The sequence below is a fragment of the Rhinatrema bivittatum genome, chromosome 8 (genome assembly GCF_901001135.1).
Source record: "Rhinatrema bivittatum chromosome 8, aRhiBiv1.1, whole genome shotgun sequence".
Classification (NCBI taxonomy): Eukaryota; Metazoa; Chordata; class Amphibia; order Gymnophiona; family Rhinatrematidae; genus Rhinatrema; species Rhinatrema bivittatum.
In genome coordinates this window covers 37,812,893-37,825,076 of record NC_042622.1, presented here as the reverse complement: position 1 = coordinate 37,825,076, position 12,184 = coordinate 37,812,893, and the positions used below count along the sequence as shown (strand labels likewise).

At 42.2% G+C, this 12,184-nt stretch overlaps 1 protein-coding gene across 4 annotated transcripts in view; it reads left to right on the top strand.

The window, feature by feature from the left end:
* The window catches only part of RIMS4 (regulating synaptic membrane exocytosis 4), a 278,761-nt gene that overhangs the window by 242,656 nt on the left and 23,921 nt on the right, over window positions 1-12,184 (top strand). For all 4 annotated transcript variants that reach the window (XR_003858308.1, XM_029613600.1, XM_029613599.1 and 1 more), the window contains one exon: window positions 7,788-7,889. Coding sequence is in view for 3 of the 4 variants with exons in the window: in XM_029613600.1 (XP_029469460.1) it covers window positions 7,788-7,889 (102 nt within the window). In the remaining variant the exon portion in view is untranslated. The remainder of the gene's footprint in view (window positions 1-7,787; window positions 7,890-12,184) is intronic.

The following is a 12,184-nucleotide window of genomic DNA, read 5'->3' as shown; positions in this document are numbered from 1 at the left end:
AACAGTAGCAGATTTCCAGTGTCCAGACTGTCATGATGTACATAAAAAGTGCCACAGTGGGTCAGACCAAGAATCTGTGGCGTCCAGCATCCTATTTTCAAAAGTAGCCAATCTGAATCCCCTAGTATTCAGCAGATCCCAAAGAGAAGATCCATTTCTTGTTTCTTACATCCAGGGATAAGCAGTGGCTTTCCCCAAGACTACTTGGAAAATAACTGTTTATGGACTTTTCTTCCACAAACTTGTCCAAACCCTTCTAAACTCAGCTGTGTTATATGTTTTGATTACACCTCTAGCAACAAATTCCACAGCTTGCTTTTGTGTTGAATGAAAAATTCTTTTCTCCAATTTGTTTGAAATCTGCTACCAGTTTCATAGAGTGTCTCCTAGACCTTGCATTGAAAGAGTACATAACCATTCCCTATTTACCCATGTAGCTGGTCCCCCATTTCAGTGCTTTATACTAGACTAGGGGTGCTACGGGTCTGGGTTCAGGTCCGGCCAGGGAGGAACGCCTGTCATAATGTCGATTCTTAGTTTTGTCATTTTAACCTGGATCCTTTTCTTTAGGTTACAGTAAAGAATACATTTTATTTGAACACGGACTACAGACTCCAGTGTTTTTCTTCCAGGGCTCCTGGCACTGTCTTTCACTATTTCTGTGACCACTTCACAGTCTATATCACACAGTTTCAGGAGGTGCCATTTAGTGACAAATAAGAGCAGGGAAGCCAAAGGTACCACCACTGGAAGAAATCAGGAATTCCAAAATGGTTAGTCCATTTACCCAGTAAGCCCACACTTGGATAAAACTCAATAAAAACACTGGAGTCTGTAGTCCGTGTTCAAATAAAAGGTATTCTTTACTGTAACCTAAAGAAAAGGATCCAGGTTAAAATGACAAAACTAAGAATCGACATACATCCAATGATCAATAAAAAGCAATTGCTTTTTCTGTCCATCCTCCTCCTGTTCACTTCCCTTCCTACTCTTGCATCTTGATCCTGATTGAAAATATCCTCAGCAATAAGAATGGATTTACTAGAGTGTAGTTCCTGTTCTGGCATGATCTGGGCTGGAAGAAAAATAAATATCCCCAAGCAAAAAAGTCAAACACTTCAACAGTAATGCAAACTCTCAAAAAAATATAATCCTCTTGAGTTATTGACTCAAAAGGCAACTTTCTTTTCTTTACCCCATCTGTTCACTGGTTGAATGGGCAGAAAGATCTGTCCCAGTCCTTTTGGATACCGAGGGTAAGCCCTTCTCTCAGTCACTGGTCAGTCAAAATCCAAAAATCTTCTCAAAACTTCTTCCTCAAAACCTCTTTGCCAAATGTTTGAATTGCCTTCTGTGAGATCCTGAGGAATCTCCAGTTCTCCAACCATCTTGCTTTGAGATCTTGGGGAAAACTCTTGCTCTTCAATTCTCTCTCTCTCTCTTCCCCTCTTTCTCTCTCTTTCTCTCCCCCCCCCCCCCCCAAAAAAAAGTGGGGTTATAGCACTGGGAGAAATAAAAAATATCAAACCCCTCCTACTGCCCCTAAATAGAAAAAGTCACATAGGGATAATGTGAGTGACTGCATAGCCCCCTCACACCCATTTCACCCCACTTCTGATTGTGTTAGCTTCTATCATGTCCCATGTCAGTCATTTCTTTTCCAAGCTGAAGAGCCCTGACCTGTTTTGCCTTTCTTCATAAGGGAGCTCTTCATCCCCTTTATCGTTTTTGCTGCTCTTCTCTGTACCTTTTCAAGTTCTGCTAAATCCTTTTTGTTGTGGGTGTGACTGGAACGGCGCACAATGGTTCAGTACAGAGGCAAGGTATTCTCAGTTTTGTTCTCCATTCCTTTGTGAATATAGGGCCTCACTAGGATCCCTACTGTAGAAAATGGCCCAGTAGTTAGGTCAGGGCAGTAGACTAGAGGAATATACCCTCTTGGCTACAAAAGACTGTTGTAATGGATACTTATTAAGAGAGAGAAGAATCTGGTATCAGGGGATCAGTGTTAAAATGGTTTAGTTCAAACCTATCTAGCCACACACAACAGATTTGAATAGAAAATAGTACTTCTAATTGGTTTGAAATTATGACAGGCGTTCCATGTTGTCAGCAGCATTATTTAATATTTACTTAGCACCTCTGTAAACCTTCATCAGGGCTGGGTTTAAATTTCCAAATTTACACTGATGACATACAATATTTTGTACCTGCATATTGTCCACTACATTTAAACAATTAGAAATTTACCTAGCTGCAGTATAAAAATGGCTATTTCACAATAAATTCTTTAAACATTGCAAAAATGGAAATCATCATATTGAGTAGACAGTCGAGATGGAGGATTTACCCCAGTTTGAATTTGGTGGACAAAACATTTAAATATCTCTCATGCACATAATCTTGGGGCATTGTTCGATCTAAAGTTATCGGTGAAGATGCATATACGAAATTTGATAAATGAAAAATTATCCACCTAATTGGCTTAGCCGCTATTTTAGATGATTTATCCAGCTAAATTCTAACCGGCTAAAATGTAGCTGGATAAGTAGGAGGAATTCCTAGGGTGGGCGGTAGGCATTCCAGGGAGGAGCGGAGTTGGCCGGTAAGGTTAACCTAATCAGCTGACTCTGGCTGCTGTGTAGGGCAGGTCTAAAGTTAGCCAGATGTACCTATGCAGGTAACTTTTAAGATAGCAGAGTATATTTAGCAGCACTCCCACATTGCTGAATAGCCCAGTTAAGTTAGCCAGATAGATATATCCGGCTAATTTAACTAGCTGCTCGGCAGCTGAATATCGGCCCTAGGATATTTTAAGCCATGTATGCTTAGATATTTAAAGCCCCATCTAAAACCTGAAGATGTTTGAATAGTACTTCAGATCTTACTATTCTCTGGGATAGATTTTTGCAATTCCCTCATACTTGGCCTCCCAGACAACAGCACTCTGAGAATCATTACAAATCCTTCAGGATTCTACTACCTGTGTTTTAACTGGACATGGTGTCTATAATCATGTTATGCCTGTTTTATCATTTCTTTGTTGCCAATTCAGTGGAGAATTAAATATAAACCGCTTACAATGATATATAAATTAATTAATTAAACCACTGATATCCCTGAGTCAAGATCAGTATTGCAAATCACTACGCCACCACATGCACTTCGCTCAGCAAATAAAAATTTTCTAGAAGTTCCAACGATTCACCAGACTCACCTGGGTGAGACCAGAGATTGTGCATTCTCAGTGGCCCCTATCATCTGAAATATGATACCAAAGCAATTAACAATCATGACACATACTGGAACTTTCAAGAAAGCACTAAAAGCACAGTGATTTGCAATTCGTCAGTTTGCTGTAGCACCTCTTCAAGAGTCACGTTAATTTGTTTCAATTCTTCTAAATCACCTGGAAAGAATGGTTCTGATGTGGGTATGTCCCCAACATCCTCCACAGTGAACACTGAAGCAAAGAATTCATTTAGTTTTCTACTATGGTCCTGTCCTTCTTCCATGCCCCTTTTATGCTGGCTCCAGTAATTTCTGACTGTTCATCTGGATTTTAAAGGTGTTGCTACACTGCGCATTATTTTACAATGACACTGGCACTGCTTAGGAAGGTTGCCCAACGGAACAAGTCCTCATTCTCTGGTTTGTGTTTCCACTCCACCATTACATAGCAATACAGTCCCTGGCAGTTGTAATTTGTTACCATGGCTTATTACACTTAACTGGTTATGCTGACGACATCATGATGTTTAGCATCCCTACATGCTTTGTAGACGATACCTATCATTCATTTAGTTACAGCAGCCATACTGACCCAAAGGGCTCACTGATACATTTTTTATTATGGTGACTCCAGGTGGGTATTTGCCATTCATCAAGGACTGGGACACATTCCAGCATGAGCGATGCAGATGGTACAACTGGCGGTAGTTATATTGACAGGTTGCCTGGTGGAAGTAGCATTGGTTTAAAAAAAATGTAATTCCATTTGCCACCTGGCACCACGTATTATTTTGCAGTCTGCTGCTTCCTGCTTTGATTCGGTGAGCAACAGTTTTGATTGGTTCACTCTCGCTAGCTTGCTGAGTATAAACCCACCCCACCCCCATCCCCCCAAAAAAGAAAACCCACAACAAAACACAAAATCATTGCAGAACAGCTGTATGTGATTTTAATACACCTGTAACTGCTGGCACGAGGATCCAGCATGTCAGCTGTCAATTGATTCTTTTCTTTAACATGTACAGTTTCCCATTCTGAGGCACGGTCTTATTCCTGTTAAAAACATAAGTTGCCATACTGGGTAAGACTGAGGGTCCATCAAGCCCAGCATCCTGTTTCCAACAGTGGCCAATCCAGGTTACAGGTACCTGGCAAGTACCCAGACATTAAATAGATCCCATGCTACTAATGCCAGCAATAAGCAGTGGCTATTCCCTAAAGTCAACTTGATTAATAGAAGTTTATGGACTTCTCCTACAGAGACTTATCCAAACCTTTTTTAAACCCAGTTGCACTAACTGCCTTAACTACATGCTCTGGCAATGAATTCCAGAGCTTAACTGTGTGTTGAATGAAAAATAATTTTCTCCGATTTGCTTTAAATGTGCTACTTTCTAGTTTCGAGTGCCCCCTAGTCCTTGTATTATCTGAAAGAGTAAATAACTGATTCAGATTTATCCATTCAAGTCCTTTCATGATTTTATAGACTTCTATCGTGTCTTCCCCTCAGCCATTTCTTCCTCAAACTGAACATCCCTAATCGTTTTAGCCTTTACTCTTAGGGGAGTCATTCCATGCCTTTTATCATTTTGGTTGCCCTTCTCTGTACTTTCTCCAGTACAACTATATCTTTTTTGAGGTGCAGCAACCAGAATTGCACACAGTTCTCTAGGTGCAGACTCACCATGGAGCGATACAGAGGCATTATGACATTTTCTGTTTTATTCACCATTCCCTTTCTAATAATTCCTAACATTGTTTGCTTTTTTGACCACCGCAGCACTCTGAACCGACGATTTCAATGTGTTATCCACTATGACACCTACATCATTTTTTTGGGTAGTAACTCCTAAGGTGGAAACTAACATTTTGTAACTACAATATGGGCTATTTTTCCCCCCATATGCATCAACTTGCACTTGTCCACATTAAATTTCATCTGCCATTTGGAGGCCCAATCTTCCAGTCTCGCAAGGTCCTCCTGCAATTTATCACAATCCACTTGAGATTTAACTGCTGTAAATAATTTTGTCATCTACAAATTTGATCACCTCACTCGTCGTACCCCTTTCCAGATCATTTATAAATATATTTAAAAGCACCGGTCCAAGTACAGATCCCTGTGGCACTCCACTGTTTATCCTTTTCCACTGAGAAAACTGCCATTTAATCCTACTCTGTTTCCTGTCTTTTAACCAGTTTGTAATCCACAAAAGGACATCGCCTCCTATCCCATGACTTTTTAGTTTTCTTAGAAGCCTCTCATGAGGGACTTTGTCGAACGCCTTCTGAAAATCCAAATACACCACATCTACTGGTTCATCTTTATCCACATGTTTATTAACCCCTTCAAAAAAATGAAGCAGATTTGTTAGGCAAGACTTCCCTTGGGTAAATCCGTGCTGGCTGTGTCCCATGAAACCAGGTCTTTCTATGTTAGTTTATGGTTTTGATGTCTCTCTTTTTTTTTTTTTTACATTTGCAATCACAATCACTGGGATTCTTCTTGTTCCTTTCCTTAAGTGGAATGCCTGTGGTTTGGTTTTGCTTCCCTGGGTAACAGAATACTCAGACCATGACTTTACCATGTGTGTTCTACACCTCCCTCTTAGACACATTTTGTTTCATGGGTAAACCTTTTCCAATCTGGTTTGAGTCTTAGTTCAGGAATGAAAATGTTTGGCTATGACATTTTTCTTTTTAATGGGGTTGGGGGGGACGACCACCCAGTAGCTCCTCATTTCACTTTTTCCTTCCAGTTCCATTGGAAGCAGTGCTGGGTAAGGCTCCTGGTGCCTTGAGCTCCCTTCAAATCTACCCGGGGATTTTTGCCCTGATTTCATATTCCCCCCTCTTCCCACTCTTCCTATGCTGTCTCTGAGCTGAGCTCTAAATCAAGCACCAGATGTTGCACTTACTGATGACCTTGACTCCTTCCTCCCCTCTGGGGTTGTGAACGCTGCTCCTACAGCTGAAGATTCCTAAATCCTAACACTCAAGTCTCTGCCTAAACCTTATAGCCAGGTAGCATTTTCTCAGCTCGGCGTCCAGCACTGATCTATTAGCAGTGCCATACCCTACCCGCATTGCTGTCAGAGCAGCACTGGAGGCCCAAGTCAGGAAAACAGTAAAGCCTGTGTCCTTTGACTTCAGCTAGGGATGATTTTAGAAGGACGTAGGTAGGGGTTCATGAGGGTGGGGAGGGGAGTTCCAGAATTGGAGAGGTACCGGGGACTGGTTATGGAGGGGAGGGACTCGAGAGGGGGGGGGGGGACCCTGTGATGATGAGGGTTTTTAACTGACGGTGAGATCCTGCGATGCTGGCTTTCCTCTACCCCTGCTAATCTTGTTGAAATCTAGGCCGTCTGAGGCTGGATTTATTACCCCTGCTAATTCTCTTAAAGCCTGCAAGTGGAAAAAGGTGGTCATGAGTAGCACTGCTGCCCCTAGCAAAACCTTTTCATGTGGGTGGGAGAATGTAGACACTATTCATCCCATTGCATATATTCCCCCTCCCTCTTGGCACACATGCCGCCACTCCCTCCTTCCTCTCCCCCTTACCTCGAGGCAAGGGGGCACTGGGACCACCTTTCAGCAACGAGCACCATTTTGCTTCCCCTCTTCCCCCCCCCCCCCCCCCCCCCCATGTTAAGGCAGGCAGAAGAATGAGGACTCAGTTGAGCGGCCACAGGCAAGGGTAAGAAGTAGAAAAAAAAAAAACAAAAGACTCCGATCCTCCCTTCTCCACCCCCAACAGCAGGGCTGAAGAAGGCAGGTCAGAGGATTCAGCCCAGGCTCTGTTGATGGGCTGTAGAAAGCAGTTGGGTGGGAGGACTCGCATGATGCATCCAGCTACCTTCCTGTGAAGGAATTATTCCTTACGCTGCCCCTGAATCCAGCTTCCAGAATGTGCAGCTCCTCGTGCCTGCCTGCCTGCCACAAGTCTGTGACGAGGTGCAAAGGCCATAGGTAGGTACTTAAGACTCAGGGTTGCTGGCCTCTCTTCCCCCTGCCCCTCCCCCCATCACACACACACACGTGTCCATGGTATATCTCTCTTCCTCTCTCCCCTAAAAAATAATGTACATGCAATAAAATATATAACTAGACAATAACAAGTTGATGTGCAGCAGAATTCACAGCCAGCATGGAAATGCTTCTGCTCTGCTCTGCTGGATCTGGACTGAGTCCACTATCTTATTTCACATAGGCCACCTTTAGCTGAGATTTGAACTGGTGGCCTAGAGGTGAAAGGTGTAATGCAGTTATTCCCCTGAGCTATTTAGTCCAAAACATAGCAGAAAAATCCCAAGAAATAAAATGTTTCCCTGTTTAAACCGCAGTATTAAGCTATGATTTTACAATGTTCAGGTATTTCTGCCATATTGCATAGAATTCTTAGAATATGCTATTTGTGCTTTGTTCTGATTAATTTTACCGCCAATCATAAATCTTTCTCTCAAGTAATACAACCAGAGTGTAGATTTGGACATGGACCTCAGTGTGGTACTTACCTTTATGTCTTTTTACTCTGACTATTCGTTTGTCGTTTTCAGGTGATGTTGAGGTTGGTTTGGTGGAGAGGAGTGGGCAGCTAGAAGTGGAGATCATTCAGGCCCGCGGATTGACGGCAAAGGCTGGCTCCAGAACCCCTCCAGGTACTGAAAGCTGAAGGCAGCAAAATCTTCCTTTTCTAAAGTTTTTTGACGAGAAGGAGGACCAATGTGTAAGACGTACTAGTAAAGAGGTTTTCAGGACCCTATAAGGCCCGTCCTCTCCCATGTGAAACCCTACTTGCGGGAATAAAATGTTGTTAAGTGAGTACATCGGTCCCTTAGTCTGAATGGTTGCAAAGGATTTGGCACACCCTATGTGATCCTGCATGTTTTGTCTTGACAAGATTGTAAGCTTCCTGGAGCAGGGACTGCCTTTTTAATATGTATCTGAGCAGCGATGCATGTGTCTAGTAGCATTTTTAAAATGGTAAGCCGTAGAAGCAGATGGACATCAGAGCCTAGAAAGAATTCAGTTTTCTCCAGGACCAATACAGTGAACACAGCTCTCAGTGCTAAAAATGGTGACAAATATTGACCCTAGTCTGACTCTGTTTTACACATGTGGGGAGGATAATTTTCAGAGCAGTCTAGCTGTGGTAAAAACAGATTGCCATGTGTGAAAATTTGAGCTCCCCCATCCTGGCTGAATGTGCATGCGGTCTTCTCCAGGGCGCGCCCTTTTTCATCCAGACTCCAAGGAGGGGTTCCCTGAAAGAACTCGTTTAATCTAGACATTGTTCATCACAAATAATTTATTCACGTATGATTTACTCAGGCCTGCAATATTTTTTTCATTTAGTGTTACTTTCCTATTTAAGCAGTAGCACTCAGGTTCTTCAGAGTATCGAGCTGACTTTTTCTTGGCTTTGTTACAGCCTATTTTGATCTTATTCCTAATTCTCCTTTTTTTCCCCCCTGCCTTAATACATTTAACTTCTTTTGCACCTTTTTAACATGCCTCAGCCCTTGCTTGTTAAGCTTTTCTTTCTTGAGTTTGCTGGTCAGCTCGTCATGCTATTTTCACAATTCACTTGCACCATTGTGATGCTTGCATGGGTCTCTGATCAACCTCAATTCACTCAGATGCATGAATGTATTAACTTACATATGTTTCTTTCTAGACCGCTGAGAATTTTAGCCCATGCAGGCCCTAAATGTTGTTAAAGTAGAACAAGACTGCAGCTCTAAATCTGCAGTGCTCTGTGTGACCAGAATATCTGGATTTGCCAATCTGATCGGTCGATGGGGACTTTGCTTTTCCTGCCCTCAAAATGACCCTTCACAGCCACTACAGAACTGAATATATCTGCCTGAGCAAGAACAAATGTAAATAGCCGGAAATATGTGTAATAGTGATTTTCTTAAATTACAGATTTTAATTAAAATTGTGGAATAAAACACCTAAAAGAGCAGTAATTGATATAAATGGAACTAATTAGTACCTATTTCAAAATATAAACAGTTTTCTTGTGGAGCACACTGTGTGCAGTATCTTAAATAATTATTTTTTTCACTATACTATATGTTAGCCAAGTAAAGTTGCTATGTTACCAAGATATTCAGAATATTATAGAAATTTGAGGCTCCTGCAGCCTGGCTGTCTAAAACAGCCACGGTGATATGCCTAGGAGCTAGTTAGGAGCACTGCTGTATACTGCTATGCACTCTTCAGCAATTAAAATAACTTTTATTATTATAAAGATTCCTGTAGCTGCAGGAGACCAGAGTTTGATTCTTGGATGTGGCTTATGCTCATCATGCGGGCATGGACAGGAATCCTGTGGAGGCTGCTTTCACATAGCAGGAAATTCTCCGGAGATTTTCTTGAAATTATTGGGGTTTTGGAGACAAAGCTAAAAATTGCCGAGTACCACCACAGTCAGTATTGTTTGTGTTAGTTTCTCCACAATCCTCCCAATCCCATCCAATAACATATGTTGCTGATTCCACTTTCCTCATTGTTTATTTTTATTTCGTATTTATTATTTACAGATATTCGATCTGAGAGATTTATTTTTATTTATTTATTTATTTAGCATTTTTAATATACCGACATCCGTTTGCACATCGCATCGGTTTACAAATAACTTGGAACTTTTAGGCAGTGCCTTTACATGGAACAGTAACTATAATTAAATGAAGAAAAAAAAAAAGGAACTATATAAAAAGGAACAGAAACTATTGCTAGAAAGGAATTGGGACAAGGGGGAATTAATAGTAAAAAAAAGTTAAAAAATAATTCTGAGGAGAGGTTGCGTGAGACTTATGGAGGGGGAGAGAGAAAGGAGGGGAGAAGGAAGGCAAAAAGTGATGGTAAATAAAACAAGGTCATTGAGGGAGGGTACAAGACTTGAAGAGTGTAAGAATAAGGAGGGAAAGAAAGAGAGAACAAAGATTATACAAAACTGCAGATAAATTCAGTGACTATATTACAGAGATTTCAGATATTCGTCAAAGGGTGGTAGTAGAGGAAGGGTAGGCCTGTAGGAAAAACCATGTTTTTAGTTTTTAGTTTTTTTTTTTTAATTTAGGTGTGGATGTCTCGATGCGTAAATCTGGAGGGAGGGAGTTCCAAAGGGTAGGGCCAGCTGTGGAAATTAGTTTGTAGGGTTTGATAGCAGGGGAGCGGAGTGTTCCTTGGAGGGCGGGACGAGTGGGTCTTGTGGAGGTGCGAGGAAGGAGTGGAGGGCTGAGCCAGTGGAGGTTTTCATTTATAATGCTTTTATGGATGATGGATAGTGCTTTGAAGAGGATACGTGATTGTATAGGTAGCCAGTGTAGCTCGATAAGAGTTGGTGTAATGTGGTCTCTTTTTTTTGTGTTTGAAAGAATAGGTGCTGATTATCACACTGGTTTACTTAAATTCGGGTACTGTAGGTATTTCCCTATCCCCAGAGGGCTTACAATCTAAGTTTTGTAAAGTGACTTGCCCAAGGTCACAAGGAGCGACAGCGGGACTCGAACTCTGGTCTCCTGGTTCGTAGCCCACTGCTCTAACCACTAGGCTATTTCTCCTCCCCCCCCCCCCCCCTCTTCTTAAGCTTTCTCCATCACTCCTTCACTCTCCATTTCCACTGTCCTGTCAGTCCTCTTCCACCTTGCTTCACCACTTACGGTCTGACCAGATACCAAGCCTGGAACAGCTGATGCCTTCTGGACCCATATGCGGTCTCACCAGACTGGAGACACAGAGCCATGTATTGCCAAACGCCATCAGCTGTTTTGGGGGTAACGCCGGGAGAGGCTGCAGGCAGTGCCAGCAGTATTGGAGGGGAATTTGCTGGCAGGCTGATTTAGAGGGATTGGGGGTGGGATGGATGACTCTGGAACACCGGGAGAGGGCTGGCTGGCTAGGAGGAAGAAGAGGAGGTACAGAGAAAGAAGTGGGGATGGGGTAAAAAGTCCACATAGAAACTTTCTCTCCATTTCCGCCCCTCCCAGTTACTAATTGACATCAATTTCAAGGTGAAGGGAACTCATAAATTCCCAGTTCTAGGTATTCAAAGCCCCCCAAGATTTGTGCATGTGAATGGCAGGGGTAGTAGGGATTGGAGGGAAAAGAGAATCCCATTCATTGTACGAAAACATCTCCTGCAGATGGCAGTCTGTGGCCTCCTGCCAAACCTTGTCACTGCTCTAACTGGGTTGTAAAGGGAAAAAGTGTGGGAATAAAAATGGGTGAGAACCCCTTGGTACCTCTGAATGCAGACGCCTGACGGTGTAGGCCTCGTTGGGTGGGTGGAGAGGGCAGGAAGTGCAAATTTGATTGAGCTGGAAGCCCAATAAGATCAGGAGAAAATTGCCAGGCCATGAAAATAAAATGTGTGCAGCTATTGCATACCAGGAACTTACCACCTATAGGGGCTCAATGACCTCTTTCCCATTACCATCACTTCTGTGAACTGCTTTCTGGGATCAATGCAGCCAAGACTGCAGGGGGGAAAAAAACAGCAAAGCATGCAGATTATTATTATTATTATTTTTTTTTTTTTTTTACATTTATGTTTTACTTGCAAAGAGCCTGTGGTTGACTATTTTAATATGACTGAAGATTTGGTTGCAATAAATGTCACTTTTAACAACTGAATTAAATTGGGTAATCCAAATTGATCTGCATATGCTCTTAAGGCATTTCAGTAATATTTTACATATCAAATGCTTTATGATTCATATTTATTACATACTTGTATTTCCTTTGTACTATATAATAAAATGTGTAAGCCAGCCTTGGTGCTCTGCCTTTCTCTGACTTGCAGCATAACATCCCCAAACATTTCTGAATACACAACCTAAAAACTGCAGTTCAGTCTGTATTGTACACCCTGGGGGAGGGGAGGTGCACAGAACGGTGCCTTTCTTGGGCATGAAAAAGCTTTGAAAAACTAGTGGTGCGCACA